Source organism: Bactrocera oleae, chromosome 3, assembly GCF_042242935.1.
Source record: "Bactrocera oleae isolate idBacOlea1 chromosome 3, idBacOlea1, whole genome shotgun sequence".
Lineage (NCBI taxonomy): Eukaryota > Metazoa > Arthropoda > Insecta > Diptera > Tephritidae > Bactrocera > Bactrocera oleae.
The window spans coordinates 4,663,654-4,682,193 of NC_091537.1; the positions used below are offsets into that span (position 1 = coordinate 4,663,654).

The 18,540-nt window shown below is 38.3% G+C and overlaps 1 protein-coding gene across 1 annotated transcript in view; it reads right to left on the bottom strand.

Annotated features, from left to right (window-relative positions):
- The window catches only part of LOC106627583 (putative odorant-binding protein A5), a 124,669-nt gene that overhangs the window by 70,701 nt on the left and 35,428 nt on the right, over window positions 1-18,540 (bottom strand). The window contains exons 4-5 of the mRNA XM_070107302.1: window positions 17,342-17,623; window positions 10,424-11,041 (exon numbers count right to left, since the gene is read on the bottom strand). Coding sequence (XP_069963403.1) covers window positions 10,424-10,483 — 60 coding nt within the window. The 5' untranslated portion in view covers window positions 10,484-11,041; window positions 17,342-17,623. The remainder of the gene's footprint in view (window positions 1-10,423; window positions 11,042-17,341; window positions 17,624-18,540) is intronic.

Below are 18,540 nucleotides of genomic sequence, written 5' to 3' on the forward strand. Positions count from 1 at the left end.
GCCGCCGCCTCCTTAGCGCTTGTGGGCAAAGAAATTCTTTCTTTTTGGTTCAAAAAAAATTTGAACAAGCATATATGTGTTTGTAAACAGTTAGCTTTTTACAGCTACGAGCTTCCAACAGCGTTCTGCCCGCATTCATTGTACGCCGAAATACCCACTAACCGATTTTGTGTATTCTCCATCTATTTGCTTGGCTTTGCACTTCTATCACATATTGTTGCTGCCACACACAGTGCGACTGCTGGAAATCTATTCTACGATGCGCATGCGTGCCTTGTCCAATATACTGTGCTCCTCCTGCTCTCCTACCAACAGCGCTACAATCCATTCTCTCCCAACCGATATCCAAACAGCAATCACTTTACTCAATATTAATTAGTACAAGCCACAGAAAAGGTGTTAACACCGTTAGTGCCTTAAATGAGCCACAAATAAATTGTTTTATAAACGTTGCTTTTAGGCTGAGTCGACTGCTGGAGTTTTTGTTTTTGTATGGCTTAGAATATATCGCACTTGAGACTGATGTGTTTGTTTGTGAACATGATTTTTAGATACTTCTAAATAGCACTTGATAGATGTTATACTTGTATATTTGAGTGACAGTGTGGGAGCGGAAACTACTCGGAGGTGAGTGGGAGCTTTCAGGTGCTCATTAGTAAGAGTTAATTTTTAATTTTTTAAAGCGAGTTGTAATTAATCAATCGATTTCTGGGTCAACTCAGCGCGATCAATGAAAAGTGTTTTAGAGCAATAACCGTTAGTTAAAGACATAACGGGACCACCCACTAACTGTTTTCTTTCACTTAGTGTTTTACTGCAAACTTTTGAGCACTTTCTTCTTAGCATCCTGTGGCGCATTGACTTAGAGTGTTCTTATTGACTTGCTTTACTTTCATATTAAGGGCTTGCATATTGTAAATATATAAGATTTTTTTGAAATATTATTTTATAAAAACTTTCTTGATTTACTGATCTTGTCTCAATAAGGTTAAATAAAGAATAGTTCTGCGCTTGGCTGCAGTTATATATACTACACTGACTGTGACTGACCGGCTGAAAAGTTTACAAAGAGATCTCCACAAACAAAAAATGTCTACCCGTATTGGTTCAAGATGACGACTATATAAGCGCTCTTAAATTTCAACCTCGAACCATTTTCTGTACAAAAAACACAAAAATAACATACTTCCACAAATTATGGAGCGAACTCAGCGAATAAAATATTGTAAAATTTTTAAGGGGTTATTTACTTTATTCAGCATAGAAGTATAAAGAAGGTTTCTGGCGAATTTCTGATATATTTCTTAAAGTAAGAGCTGCCGTTAAAGCGATTAAAGAGAGAATGAGAAAAACATAGGCTCATTGGCTCTTTGTGAAGTTTTTAAGGGAATAATATGTCTATGTAGAAGTTCCTAGCCGGGCCACATTTTAAATCTACGCTGGATTTTTTGGCAAAAGATTCTTCATTCTGAATAGTTGTAATCCGAAATATTACGAAAACAATACTCTTATCCCTCAACCAACAACAAGTAAAGATACGCTAGACTCTAGGTTATTTCAGAAACAATGCCCGCCAACTTGAAATACTAACCTCCAGAAAACGAAGCTATGGCTGAAAAACACGTATCGTTCCTATTGAAACTATATGTTCTGTGATATAACATAACCTGTATTAGACTTATCGGGGGTCTGCGTTAAACGAAGCAAAAAAATCAATGCAAAGGAAAAACAATTTGCATCAGCTAATTTCGCAGCCACTTTTTCTTCAGATCTAACCTCATGAATAGACCTGAAAATTTCATTATAAACCAACTAATATTCGAGGTTCATTTTTCTCAGCGTTCGCATAAATGTATTGGCTTCTTATAATTAGTAGTCAAAACTAAATAGATACAAATCGCCTAGCATAGCTAATAATTTAGTTGTTGTAAGTAAGCACTTTTTCGATAAAATGAGCACATTAATGTTATCGATAGAAAACTGCAGCCAACTTTAAGCGCAAAAGACACGCAGGCGGCAGTAAAACTAGTCAACAAACGAACGACAATTGGCATGCGGCAATTCATGTCAATGACAGCATTGACAATTGTCGTAACAAAAAACTTTTACCACTTTTATTTGGCATTTGACAACAATTTCGCTATTGTTGCTTGTCGATCAGAGCGCCACCACATTTGAGAGCAGCAACGCGGTGACAAACAATACAATCAAAATCGCATATGTGGCAAGGTGTACGACCGTCTGAGCGAGCGATCGACCGACAAGCAGACAATATGAACGACAACAATATGCCAAAGCCATCAGCGGCCAACAAATTGTAAAAACGCAAATAATAAGAAAGGAGAGAAAAATCAAAGCACCTCACCACTGACATTGGCATTGGGGCTATGCAACTCGGTACAGAGCGCAGGCGTTGGCAGTTTCAACTGTTATACGACTGTCAGTTGGACAACTGTCAGTAACGGCATTATATGCATTTGAGGTTTACTTGGCTTTCTTCAAAATTTTTACTCTAGTCACTTGTGGGCTTCAGCTGCAGCACACTCTCTGCATACGTCTTCTCTCAAAACCCACAACCTCTGCGGTCACAGACAATTTATACGCCTGGCTTTAACGTATTTACAAAAAAATCCACTTGTAAATTATATTATTACCATTGTATTCGCATTAACGGATAAGCAAAGTTTGTGATTTTTTGGGGCTAATGTTTTTTCGCCATTTTCGACGGCGACAGGCGACGGTCGAGCGCAGGCGGTTCACTGTCGCCTGCCTTGAGACGAAATTGTCGTAAATTTCGTTTGCTACTATGGATGTCAGCGGCATAGGCGCAGCTGTAGGCATACGCTATGTTGAAGCAATCACTGCATGCGGAGCGAAAGTTCATGTTGCCAGCATAAATACAACAACAGCGTATATGAATGTTAACGCAGTTATCTTTTGCTCATATTAGTACTTGTAAAGGCCATGTCATTATGCGGCTAATATGGCGGTTAGTGGTGATATATAAACATATATGGGCTGATTTCATATATCATAACTTGTGTAGTGAAATCGAAAGGATATGTGATTATGCCTAACTGAGATTAAATTTATAGTAACATAATGTCTAATACTAATGAGAAGCGAAATATTCCCGCTTAGTTTTACAATTATAAGTCTCTCACTAACCCATGAGTATGATACGAAAATAATCGTATAGGCTTTACGGGCTTTAGGTTAAGCACTAAAGCAATACTAATGATTTTTTGCAAGAATTATACTATGCTCAAGAAAACAGGGCCCTTATTTTAATTTAGATATCTTGATACAAAAAATATTAAGTCTTCGAACGAGTTTAGTCAATTCTAGCTCCATACTATAAACGGTTAGAGAAAAGCTGCACTTCATTAGAAAATCTCATTATTATCTCCTCAGCAAGATATCTTAAAAAATTACCGGAACTATTGGTAAAAAGTCATCATAACCACGTAGATCCAAATATTTGATAAACAGGAGCTAGAGAAGGTATAAACTCTTTCGTAGTTTTGTTTAGATATTAATTTGTTTCATCATAGTAACTTCTCAAGTTTAAGCTACTTTCAGCATAAATTCAGTCAAATTGGACTGGTAGTTTTATTTTGGTCGATTCGATTCCTCCTTTTGAAGGGAAACCGTTCAGTAAAGTCATAGAGCGCTCGGATCCTGTTATGGTGACTCTTCTTTTTTATAAATCACGCTCAGATGACCCGAAAACCGCAACCATGGAGGTTGTCGGCCGGAAATGTGATGACAATCATTTTTTGACGTATCTACATTGACCACCGGGAACAAAGCAAAACGATCATTGAGGCCGATACGACCCCGATTTGCTGAAAAAATCGATATACATAAGCAAACAGGTTTTTTCACCACTACAATGCACCGGTTTCCACTTTCGTCGACGCTACGACCAAATCGGTGGAATTAGGCTAACTGTGCAGAGTTCGGAAAACATTTTTCAGACCAGCTAAAGAAGTTAGAACAACGCTGCTTTGGTATACTTTTGTAATTGAAATAAAAGTGGTCTGGGCTGTAGACTCCTGAAAGAAAAAGGTGACCATCAAGATGGTTCTTTGGAACAGTTACTTAGAACATTTATATTGACTATAATTTCGTATAATTAAAACGGTGGTTCAAATTCACCTTACAAAACATCTAATGACAATAACAGCAAAACTACCTATTTGTGCTAATGACAACATCACACACCAACCAAATTTCTAGGACTGAGTGAACTGCCGACAATCGACGAACTTCATTTGGAAACATGTGTCAACACCATGAACCTGAAATCGCAAATGGTGTAGCAACAGGCAATATACCAACAACAGTAACAATTAAATGGCCACAACAAAAATGACATTATTTAAAGTAGTTAAGACAGCAACAAAAACAACTTGTGCAGCACGTATTCTAATTAGATTGTCAACAACACGAAAACAACCTCATTTCCAACAAATGTGTCCGCACATTAGCAAAAGGGAAGCGGCCGCATTAAGCGCAAACTAAACAGCAGCAACAATAACAACAACAACAAAACCAACAAATGTTGACTGTAAAACATTGTGACAGAGCAGCAACAGCAGCAGGCGAAGCGGTGGTAGCAGCAGCAACAGCAGTTAAATCTGCATAAATGTTTTGTTAAGTTCATTAACATGGTTCAGGTTAATTACCCAGCATTTTCGGTCGCATGAGAGGCGCATTTCAAGGAAATAAGCCATTAACCATTAAGCAAAAGCGGCCGAAAAGTGTGCAAAAAGGTAGCGAAAATGGTGGGTGCACATATGCACTGCTATCTATACACATGTATATACATGCAACATGTGGCAAGTAGAGCAGGCAAACGGCACAGCTAGTGGGCATTGCATGGAGGCTGCTGATAAGCCAGCAATGACAGCAGCCAGGCTGCTAGGGCAAAAACGGACAGGCAAGTAGCTAGTAGTTAATAGGCAGCAGTCAGCATCAGCGGCACGATCATCATTGGCGGCATGAGCAAATGAGTAAAATCTTGGGACACAAGCGCAAACACACAAACACACAGGTAAGTGTATAGTAGCATTTAGTCAATGTGAATATATGGCGAAGGCAACAATGGGTGCCATATGTGCCACCAAAAGCCGATGCAGCATCAGCGGCAACATTTGCACCAGCACCAGCGACGGCATGCCCATTGAAACAAAAGCAGACAACAATAAAAACACACACACACATATACACGCTATACACCGTTGCAGCGCTCAGTAAGTATAGTATTTAAGGATGTTGTCTCTTAAACGAGGCGCGCGTGAATAACTAATTTCAACGGAAGGCAGTGCTAGGCTTTTAACTTGCAACACAACAACAATGCCCTGCAACTTGCTATTTAGACTACGAACTAAACATATATTAGTCCACATGCTGCCTGCCGACACACATGTGATTAAAGGTGGAGACCCTAAACCGCTGCTCTAGGCCACATTTATCACCCACCATCAGAAGCGGTTGAGCAAAAGCGAAGAGCGAAGGAGCGCGAGCAAACAAAATGAAACGGGGCAAACCAAACGCTTTGGAGCAAAAGGAAATCCATTTCCATGCCTGCCAAATAGCCAAATCGGTAGTGAATCAGGCAAGCAGGCGCGCAGTCGACCTGGTTGCAGCAGCAGCACAGCACCAAATACATTTATTTTGCGAGCTCAAAGCTAAAAGATTTGGTCAGGCGTAGCGGCAAAGTTAATCGGTGACACGTCGCGTATAAATGAATAGCGAATTTGCCGGTGAACACACGTCGTTCGTGTATGTGTGTCGGTACCAATTCGTGAGACACAGAAAACACCTGATAATGGCCAACCCCAACTGCACCGCATACCAAATACACATCCACCATTGAAGCTATGCCGAAATCAGCATTCGCCTATTCTCTTAAGCGGAGCGTTGCTTTTTAAAAATAATAAAAATTAAACCAAACAAAGGTATTGCAGCTAAATGTTGTAAGTATTTTCTGCGCGCTCCGCGCAAATGAGCTGTAACGAATTGCTGCGAAATGAGATGATTTCAAGGAAGTCACAGGTAAACGGGGCACGCCAGCTTGACAGTGTGACCGCGGCACGCAAAGTAACTTGCGGCGCGCTAATTTATCCATCCGTGCAACAACAATACGTTCGCATTACTTAGTTGCTTCGACACACGGTTAACAAGATGAGACTAATATGCGAGCGCAAGGAAATGTCGAGATTTACTTTTTAAACCAAAGAACCTTGCAGCTTAGCACAGAACTGTTGCAAATGTCACACTATTTCAACTTATGAATTGTTGATTATACTATGTACCGACCGACACTTAATTACGAGATTTTGGCTGTTGAGTAGATGATCACACTAATATACTAGATTTAGTAAGATTTTGCCATACAAAAATAACACGTGTTAATCTCCTCACCGAGGAGATTTGAAGCTAATCTACTCGTAATATCCCTACGCGACTGTGATTTAGCGACCTCTGTTTGTCAGTAGGGAAATTTCTCCATTATCACAGCTGATTTAGATTCTACAAACTGTCAAAATGAAAACAAATATAATGAAAAGTGAAAAATTAAAGCAATATCAAGTAAATAAACGAAAATGGCAGAAAATATTTAGTAACAAAAAGAGAAGAGTAATGTGGAGTGAGGCTGCCGAAGCCGATCTAATAGAGTTGTGGCCAGAAAAAATTCCACAGCTTCGATCGGTTAGTCAAAAACAGCTGCTTTATAAATCGGCAGTGAGAACAGTCTAGATTAGTGGATAGATTAATTAATGTTATCTAATCACTTTAAATTTGTGGTGGAGAACAGTCTAGATTAGTGGAAAGATTAATTAACTTTAAATTTGTAGTATTTTCTTGCTCTGATAAACCAGTTTATTCTTTGGGTGGGCTTTTGCATAGTTATCATTTCAAAAGACCAGGAGACCCGAAAGAACTTCACTTTAACCGCATACAAAAGCATGAGCAGCGCTCCATAGATCCTTAAACCGAAACCGATTATCGTAAAATTGTTAGATATGCAAGCAAAGATTTACAAACCTTTTTGTCGAATAGCTTTTAAATTTTCACAAACAGTCGCTTAAAAATATTTTGAGACGTAGAACCCAAAAATTTGACTGGAAAAACGGGCTTGCAAGGTTTTCTCGGACCTAATAAAGGAAATATCTTTAAATAGACGCCACAAGTTTCCCTCTCTTTATTTCTCTCTCTCTCTATTTCTTCCCAATTTTGTTGTTTTTTGCTAAAATCGATCTATATTCTCTCAAAACCCGTCGAACTACTAGGAGAATAGGTACGTCAACTGTTAGGATTTCACTGAGATCAATATGTTTGGTGCAAACTATCCTCTCCTTGGTCATAAAAGTACGAGCCGAACAGGATTCTTTGGATGAACTTTATGAGAAACTTTCTCATATCAGAAACAAAATTTAAGCTTAGTTTTGTCTATTGTTACCAAGCTTAGTAAAAGCTCATATTCACATTTCACGGAAACAATCATTGTACCAAGTTTCTGCATACTACTTCGAGCAACTTTTACCGCTATACTTTAGCTGCATTTTTTTTGGAAGCCACGTGCTCAGCTCTACTCCACGTATAAGAAATATCATCCTTTTGAAAAAAAAGTGATCCGTTTTGAACTCAGCATGACGTTTTTGACCCAGATCAATGGGTACATTTTTTATTTGTGGAGAAATCGAAAGCTTAAAAGAAAAATGTGTGAAAAGTGCGTACAAATGTTAGCGGAGAGAGAGAAAGGCATTTCTGCCAGCTGGCAAGTGCAAAAGCGCACGTGCGGGGGCTGCCATCACTGTGACTGACGGAATTAGAATAATAAAATCACTACTACACATAAGTTTATTAAATGACCTAGTTGTTCACGCGCCGCAACGGTGGCACATGTGCATGTTGTTACAATGTGGGATGCCGTTAAAATCTGCATACATCTTTTTTGCATAGTTTGTAGATATGTGAATGCGCATGCGCGTGTGCGACTGGGCGCATATCGTCGTTTGCGACACATTGCGTGCCATATCGCGAGAGTTACCGCTGATTTGGAATGTAAATTGACATTGGCAGATTGAACGTCAGGCATGTATGAGTTGTTGCCGCACAAGTGTGGCAAGTTGAGGCTACTATGGCGGCGACTATGGCTCCACCCAAGCAAGTGAACTAGGAAAGACTTTCTAAATGGAATATAACGATTGCACGCCATTTACTATATGTGGCATGTGGCATATGGCATATGGCATGTTGCATGCCACAGTCATGTTGTGCGCATTAGTAAAAAATTAAACAAATACAATAATTTGAAGCGAAAATATGCTAAATCGATTGCTATGACGGACCAACCTTTCACAATATCACCGAACGGCAGCACGAGAGCGATGTGGTTGCGAAGTGTGAGGTACGACGCCGCATTTGTACTACACATATTTGCAACTATACATATGTGCTGGTCATATAAATAAATTTGACAAAAACGCGCGATCAATTTGAATGATTTGTTGCGGCCAAATGCTACCGAATGCGCAGACAGCCGCGAAGCTCGAAAATGCGGCCACTAGCAGCTGGCGATCCGCCGCCTGCATAAATTAACGCTAGAAAGACACACTTTACAGCGCATTTGCCATTGACGCCAACACTGCCAGCCCTGCGGCAAGCAGCAAGCGTCGGCTGGCTAACAAACAACTGGCTGGAGGCGGTGGCGACCATTTCACTTTAATTAATACCTGGCTGCCAACACAGCAGCTGAGACAAGAACAAGAGCTGAAATCATTTGCTGCTATACTTTAGCTCAACGAACCGTTCATCAGCTACCACCGTAGCCAATAATTGTCACTTGCGGCTGAGTGGCGGCGCCCACCAACGCCAAACCAGCACTCCAACGTCATCAGCATTGCCAACAACTCACCACCATTAGCATCCGCAACAGCAGCAACAAGTTTGCGCACATGCAACATACTGCTGAATGCTGTGCCACAATCCATTTGTCCATCGTGTCTGCCATTTACACACATATATATATATATATATACGTATGCATGCCACATCGTCACTCAGCCGCCACTCAAGCGCCAAGTCGGCATATCTTTGTGTCACCAATGGCTGGCAGACTGTCCGTCAGTCAGTTCACCGGCTTTTTGTATGCATGCTCACAGTATTATTAGCGTTTTTTCGTTTTGTGGCAAACAGTTTTTTGTGCCTGTCGTCTTGCAGCTTCTGTTGCAACTCCTGTTGCGGGCGCTTTTGCACATTGTAACTGCTGTTGGCGTTGTAATTGCTGTTGACAACTGGTGTTGACATGTTTCCATGCACGCTGCACCATCATTTCTGTGCGCTATGGTGTCCCGTATGCGCGTCAGACGTGCATTCCATTTGGTTGATCGCCTGATAGTCTGATTTTTTGGTATTTCGTCTATTTCGGGCATTTTGTCCTTTGCTTCACCACACATTTGTTAGTGCTTATTTGCACTTATTTTGCACACAAGTGTGTATTAATGTCAAATACACTTTATCGTGATGAAATTGAGTTGTGTGTCGTATTAGCGCAGTTTATGGGGTTTGTGTGGCAGTGATACAGTTAGAAAGAAGTAATGATATGTAATATTATATAAATGAAGTTAATGCCCAGGTTTAATTCAGGGTTTTTTTCAGCTTACAAATAAGAATTTTTTTAACTAATGCAATAAATAAAGATTTGGCCTGAATTTATTCGCAAATTATTGATATCGAAAGACAATAATTTAAATTTATGAACTTATGGAACAGAATCATTACTTGTATCTATATTCTTGAATATCATTACTTGTGTTGAAACCGAATATATTTTGGATATTTCCTTCCTGAATAAACACTAGATGCTTTACAATTTGAAGCATTTTTAAATAATAAGCAGAGACGTAAAATAAGATCCTTAAGGAAGAAAAAGTTATTTATGAATGCAAAAAATATCTTGATAACGCCAAAAATTCAAAGAAAGAATTAGAATTTTATACGGCGAAAACAGTTAATTATCAAAAAAATGTATCAAAAACCTTTAAATAAATCTTGCCTCTTGCAACTTACGTTATTAATATGTTTAATAAACTTTTTGATGTGTATGAGTATGAGTGATTTTTCGAACGAAAAGAATATTAAAACCCTTTCATAGTTACGCTTGTGGTGTATACTGGTTACAAAGTAACTTATAATTAGTTGATTTCGATGTGAGTATTTAAGTATATAAATTTGTGTGCAAGTTATTTTTTGCTTTTTTTTAACTCAAATATTTTAAGTAGCAAATTGTTGGCTTCAGTGGCTTATACTTAGTTGAAGTTTTGTATTTTGTATGATTGCGTTAATAATTAATAATTATATTTGTTATAATAAAAATATAAATTAATAATATATGCTTGTGTGTACTCACCAAAATCTCACCAGCGAATAACTTTGCAGTTGGAAACTTATCACACGTGAAACAGCACATAAAACTTGCAACACAAACGTATTTACCTAATTCAATAACTTTTACTTTAATTAAATATTGAATAAACTCAAAAACATCACCCGCTCTTAATTAGTCTAAAAATGACCAATGATTTTACTTTCACTTTTTACTTATTTATACAAACACACTACGGGTTTAAAAATCGAGCAAATGGCACGAAAACAAATAGAACCGAATTCACTGCAGCAGCAGCAAATATTCAGCAAACCACATTTTAAGCACTCAAGACTAATTTTTATGTTTCATCTCACAATTTTATTTATTTACTTTGAATCAAAATTATTTTTAACAAACTATGATTTAATATGAACTGTTCATTTTTTACACTATCACTCTTAAATTTCACTTGCACTTTGCACACGCACTTTTGTTTACATCTGCCCACATGTCAACTGCAGCGACGCTCATGCAAATGCCAACGAGAAAGTTATGTGACGACGGCATACATTACTCTCACGCCACTCATTTCGCAGGAATATTGTTGTTTTGTTTCAATGCACCGTTCTTCATCATTACTGAACTTCTCAATGTTTATACCTATGAGTATGTAAATATATGTTAATAGAGAAGAAAATATGCTGTATTGTACATTGAGGGTTTAGAACAGTTAAAGTACTTTTTAGCGTTCTAAAAATATTACTTAATTGTGGAAAAATGTGTTCTCTGTCCAGTTCGCTGTAATATTAAAGCGTTCGAGTTTAACACTTAATTTTTTCGCCGTCTGTCGTTCTCAATCTCAACGTGATTAAATAAGGAAGAATTTTTAAAACTAACCCCACACCTGATTATTATTTTGAAACTCGTCAATGATCCTAAGCGAGGTCCACAACACCAACGATTATTGCCATCCCTAGTGGTTACAATGGTCATTGACCTCACCAAAGACTATTAACCTTAGGGTGGTTGACTTCGCTAAAGGTAAACAAAAGGATCATTGGCCTCAGGATTGTGGACTTCGCTAAAGTTAAACAAAAGGATCCTTGATCTAGGTTTGTTCACTAGCCTCTAGCATAAACAAAAAGGCCATTAACCTCACCAATGCTCATTGACCTCAGGATTGCTGACCTCGCTAGAGATAAACAAAAATGTGATTGAAATCAAAAAGGGTTGCTGATTTTACTAAAGGTGAACAGATGGGTCATCGACATCGCCAAAGTTCACTAAACTCGGGTAGGTAATATTTTCAAAAAATGTAATTGGTTCAAATAAACCTTATATTATCAATTTTAAATTTTAAGATCAAAGTAAAATGTAAAATTTTAAGGTAGGTGTTAAGATTTCAAACCCCAAATAATAACTTCTGCAATTCATCGCCGGAATCAATATAAATCTACTAATAAAATTATGCGCATTTGAGTGACACAATGATGCCGCGGTCAAGAGTGCAAATAGCAATACAAAAACAAACAAATACAATTCACAAGTCGAAAAAAAATATAACAATAAAATAAAAAAATTGTCAAAATATGCAGACTGAAGTTGAGCTTAAAACAGTGCTGGGTTCACACACGTGATCATGCCATAAAAAGGGTTTTGTAGAGCGCGCACCTTAGCTTTCGCGTGTGTTTTCATTTGCCTGCTTGCTGCTTGCTATGTTTTCACAAATGCATGTATATTTGTACATACTTTAAGTCGGTTATATTTATTTGGTGGTCAAGATCACGTGCATGTGCTGCGCCATGCCATGCAGGCTGGCAGCGTGAGCGTGAGAGCGCATTGCCATTCGCAGCGAAATGCATGTGCTACCAAAAATGGAATGTGTTTGGAAAATCGGAAAAAGGTGACTACAATGCGGTTTTTCTTCTTCGTCTACTTTTTTACTTGCAGCATAGAATGAATTAATTTACCGTAATTTTAGTTGCTTAAATACACAAATTAAAGACATGTGCAATCGTTGCCCCTTCCACAAGTCAATTCCACAAATGTTTGTATACCTATGACTGCGGTAACGCCCACTCGCTTCAAACCGTTTGCATCGTAAACAACTTAACATGCTTGCTAGCTTTCTTTCTTATGCTTGGAGTCACTTGAAACGCCCACCACTATGTGATTTGGCAGCCAACTCCAGTCAGGTGTTGTTTTACTAATTTGCGAGCGCCTTTACAAGAGCAATACAAATAGAATTATACATATTCATCTGAGCAGAATGGTCATCTACGACTACAGGCAGCACATGTAGACTAATTTACTATTGGCCAATTTGTTTTTAGCAAATACTCAACACAGTAATGGATCCATTAATTACAGCTTGTAAGCAATTGGTGTATATGAAGAGCTTTCAATATATCAATAAAGCAATAAAATAACAAATTTATTGACGGAAGCTGTTTGCTATCAAATATAGTGAGAGCGAAATACATATAACTAGAATTTACTGCAAAACCTAGAATACTCTGCGAGACTACAGAATCCGAAAGATTTAATACAGTTTACCAGTGTTTCTTAATATTAACGAGAGAGTGCAACTGAGAGACTACTTTATAGCGCTTTGCTAAGACGTTTTTTAAGCAGAATCTGTACCAGTTTCTGCGTCATATCATTGCATCCACTGTTACACACCAGAGAACAAAGAACAGTGGACTTCAACCGGACCGAACCCGCTCCGAAGAAGACAAGTACTGTTCTATTGGTCAAAAAGTTTATGTGCACCGTTTTTTTGAAATCTCAATGTTTGATCTACATCGACTACGTGAAGCACGGCAAGACGATAGGGACTCTACTATACCAAATTATTGGGTCCTCTTTAGTCTTTAAATTTGGCACCGTGTGACATGTTTGTTTCCAAATTCGAAAAAGTCACCCTATAAGAAACATAACTAACAGCCGAGTACTAAAGCTTGATCTTTGGATTTTTATTTATTCAAACTTTTGTCGTCTTATAACCTTTTAGCTGTGAATTTGTTTGTTAACCGGAATATGATGGTTCCGCTAACCTCATCGGTCATTCATACTGTATTTAATACATTTACAACAACAATAACAATACGACGATCGACGATCAATCACTTAAGAAATATTAGCTCAACTTTATGGCGGAAAAATTGGTTTGCAACCAATATTAATAAATCATAAAAACAGATATATAAACTATTGTTTCTTTGCATACATTTGTTGTTGTTATTGCTGAATTTTTTATTATAAGTGATACACATATATATCGGCGCAGCGATTGCTCTTTGCACCGAAGGCCTGCGCTGATCGCTGCCGCAGTGCAAATTTGTTGAGATTTTCGGCGGTGGGTGGTCTTCAACATCTCTGTTTCTGCAGCTACCTGGCAGGCGGTGTCAGACTGATTTTTCACCCGTGCGCCTACATACATATCTATATATTTATATATGCTTATTTATAAATAACAACATTTAGACTGCTGGTTTTTGGGCTTTTTTTCTTTGGCAACCAAAATTTTCCGCTCACTCCAGACAACTTTTGGAGCAACAACAACAACAGCCGTTAGATTTATAATTTTCGTGCAATTAAAAAGTAACCAGTTATACGCTACATGCAACAGCCGGTCGCGCACCGTTACCAGTTGCAAGTGGCATATTGAAATTTGACCAGCAAGAAAAAAGATATGCTTGCAACAAAATCAAAATAAGACACCACCCACCGCTGAGTGTGACTGGCTGGATATGGCTGCAGATTGTCGCATTTACCTTACTTTGGCAGCGAGTGCCACTGCCACCAGGATGACGCAATGGGGTGCCACAGCCACAATAAATAATAGCTGAAAACTAAATCATGGCAAAGACATGGTGGACAAACAAACCGCAACCGCGGCTAAATATAGAGCAACTTTGTAGACACAGCAAATAGTATAATATTGGTCCACCAGCAAGCGCCAGGATCAAGTGGCGCACTGGCACATTTTGGGTGTGGTCGACGGCTGTTGCCTTACAAACTTCCCGCCAGCTACCCTATATTGTGGTCGGTGGCATAATTTTCCATATCCAAAGCAATTGACATTTGTCTCTCGACAGCAACAGCAACAGCACACGTGCGCATTGTCAACACACGCAGCAACATGTTGCTAAAAGCTCGTTACACTGCCGCCAGTTGATTATTTTAGGTTCAGCAAAGTGCGAAATGTATATCACACACATATAAAAAGTAAACAAAAAACTGGTGAGACTCTGGTGAGTCATTCCAACGTTATTGCATGCCTTAATGCATGATTCTACGAAATCAGCGCCGACTCATACATGCATACGTATTCGACTGTGCAACATTATTGCTTTCTGACATCCGAATTGTTGTCAACATCTTATTTGAGAAATTGTGACATGATTGATTTTCCATGTCATGACATATTGCCGCCGTCACCGTCCACAACCGCATTGAGACTTTCTAAAATATTTCACTCAAAATAATCACCGCATTCCTAAACTATACGCAAGTGCCCGCGTACACTTACATACAAACATGGTGATGTGTTCGAGGGCGGTCCGGTGAGTACTTAGCGAAGAAAATAAAAATTTTCGAAAAATGTCGATTTCTTTCTCAACATAGTCTTCTTTTAGCTTAATGCACTTAACCTAGGACTAATAATTCTGGAGATCTGCAAAGTATGCCTTGAGGAGGTCGACACAAATTTCTAACTGGTGACTAACCTTTTCCAGTTGAAGACAAAAAGGAGTCGCTCTGCAGCAGTTCGTAGCCTGATTCGCCTTTTAGAGTCTTATGGTAGTTTAGCTCTTTTCCAGATAGTCGATATAGAGCACACCTTGTAACTCTCAAAAAGCTGTGTCGTTTTCCAACCGTTAGGACTGTCTTCCCCTTCTTCAGAGCAGGTTCGCCATCTGAAATCCACAGTTTCGACCCCGAGTCTTCGAATCCGAGACTGAAACTAAGAGAGTTGTCTACGAGAATGTAATACATTATATTACATTAAACTTTCCTTGTGATAATGGTGTCGGCTAAGTGGCAGTGAGGCTAAGTACTTATTGGACTGCTCTCGCATGTTTATATATATTGTATATATATATATATTTTTATAGTGTATCGATGTGTTCTATGCGTATTCGCTTTGAAGTTCATTTTCCATCAGCATGATCCATCAGCTAGCGTTCATTCTCATCGCTTGACTGCGCATGTCCAGCTTAGTTGCATGGCTTTCTGGCAACTGCCTTACGTGCTGCCACATTGTCTCCTTCGTCAATGTGCGGTAGCGTTCGACTCTTACGGAGTTGTGTTTAGTTTTTTTTTTTGCATTGCCTACCACTACTTATGGCGCTGACCCAGTATCGGCGCGGCTTCAAAGACGTCCAACAGTTTACACTCAATGTTATACACATGTGCGCCCAAGTAAGCTAACGTTTTTAGGTTGATGAAGAAGGTTTACATTACTGATTTACCCAATGGGAAATATTTTAGAATTTGCTAAAGATCTAAATATTCTACTGAAATTAAGAAGCTCATACTAAAAATTAGTTGTTAGAGAGATCGAAGTACATTTAGCTTTAGTTTGGTACAGAACTAACGAAATATCTTTCCTCTTGTGAGTTCCCAATATTTGAATTAAGATTCCGTCCATCACTTCGATAACAGGCGGCTATACTGGTCCGGAGCTCGCTAACAGTACGTCTAGACTAGTAACGAACTATTTCGTTATAAAATTGGAGAGGTTTATCCGATAAGCTTGCAAGAAATCAAGGGGTTATTCTGCTCTGTTTTTGTTCGCAGTTCTATTGCGGTTTAACACTAAACGGCTGAACTTTGCGTGAGCACCTAGTAGCTAACATATCTAAGCGGTTGTACTTTTGTCTCGAAAAAAGGTATGTAGAAAGATCTCTACACTTTTTCCTCGGTTGTCCAGCTTTCGTTAGACTGAGATTGAAAAATTTTGAATGTCATACTTTTGATGAGCCAAGATTGGTATCACAATAAGCCGGAACTTTTGGTTTCAGATGGGCTCAAAATACTTTTTTGATATATGAGGATCTTTTGATCCATATCTAGTAGTATTTGGTATTAGAAATAATCGGGGATCGCAATCGTCTAAACTAGTATGATATCACTGTGATCTCCGGCGGTCAGCCTCCAAACCGCACTTAATCTAATCTTTAAGTTAAAGATTTATTTTTCCATCATCAACAGTGTGATAAGTTCTGTTGAAAAGGGAGTGCGCAAAATCCCCTAGGTTTTACTGAGGCAAAAGCTTTAGGTTTTAATATCAATTAAATTTCCTACGTGGCTGGCTATTTACAGTATATATAAAGATATATATTTTTTTCCACAACGTTACGATGGACGTTGGTGAGACACACGTTTGAAATACTCAAGAAAATTGAATATGTCGGTACCCCCAAATACATGCAACAATAAAAACTACTAACATTACAATAAAATTTCGCTCAAGAGGTCAACGGTGAATGGTGAGCATTGAGATGCAGAGTTGTTGGAATAAATCGATGGATGGATGGATGGCTGGGCGTCTGGGTGGCTGGATGCATAGCCGAATGAAAGCGTTAAGTTTCCTCTTGATGGAATTTGCAATTCGGCTATAAAATTAAAACAACAACAACAGCAGCAGCAGTAACAGCCGATAGATCAATAAATCAATTGATGCACCACACTTTGAGTAGTGAAACTATATTTATTCGTATAAGCTCCACTGGCATAGCTGCTGCCTATTTTGGTAAGGCGAAAAAGTGGAGTAAAAGTGCAATAAAGTGTAATTGAAATTTATCGTGTTGTATTGTTATGAAATGTTGTTGTCGGTGTTGTTGTGCGGCTATACGTTATAAATTGGTGGTTTTAGAAAAAAAAACGATAAGTCGCATTGTTGTTGTGTTGTGTTGTTTTATGCCACTTATACGCATGTTTATTTGTTCTACTTACTTTGCAGCACCAAATATGGAACATTGATTGTTGTTTTTGTTTTTGTATTCAACTGCTGATCGGTTTTATATAAGCGATTTTAGTTGTGCGGTGAAAATGGCTGGGTGGGTGGCGTTGGCTTTAGAGCTTCTGTTTTTAGATATCTCCGTACAGCAGCCCGGCTTTTATTTCACTTATCGCTACTTCGGTGAGAAATTTTTGATTGTGAAATCAGATAACTGATAAGCACTTTGGTAGATTACACGATAATTTTAGAGATTATTCGCTAACGAATTCGGCAATCTAGGCAATGTGGGAAATAGAGCGAATTAAAGGGGGGATATAAAATAAAAGAAAATATAATAAAAAATAATAAAAAAATAATAAAAAAATAAAATTAAATTAAATTAAATTAAATAAAATAATAACAAGAAAAAACGTTAACTTTGGTTGCATCGAAGCTACAATTTCTTTCACATATACAAAAGTTGATTTTGATCGAACTGTTTGTATGGCAACTATATGCTATAGTGGTCTGATCTAAACAATTTCAAAACTTCGGAGATTTTGCCTTGGATAATAATACATGCCAGATTTCGTGAAGATATCTCGTCAAATACATAAATTCAGTTTGAATGGCAGTTATATGCTATAGTGCTCCTATATCGGCTTTTCCGACAATTGAGCAGTATCTTCCATAGAAAAGAACATGTGCGAAATTTCAGATCAATATCTACAAAACGGAAGGAAAAAGGAAGCTTTAATGAACGGCTCATCTATTATAAATGTTCTGACATTTTTGTTGATAAATATAATATTTAAATGACAAGAAAAAAATCGATAACAAAAAACTCAGTAAAAATGGTACATGATATAAAAATATGGACTATAGTGAAGGCGGTGTAATTAGTTATCTTTCTCAGGACACTGTACGCGTGAGTAGTATAAATGTGGAGAATCAAGTATACGCCGAAGTCGTAACTGAGGTTGATAACTCCTTTATTCAAGTAGGTTTTCACGATGTCTTAGGTTCGGGTTCGGGTTCGTTCTATCGCTCGCTGTGGATGATGTTATACCAGTGTTCAGCAACATGCGTTCGCAAAAATTGATGGAGCAGGAAGTTTTATCATTCTATTTGGCAACAAATGGCCGGTCCTTCCAGGATGGTGAACTTATATTTATGTAAAACTCTCAAAGAAGAATCAGTAGCAAATCAAAAT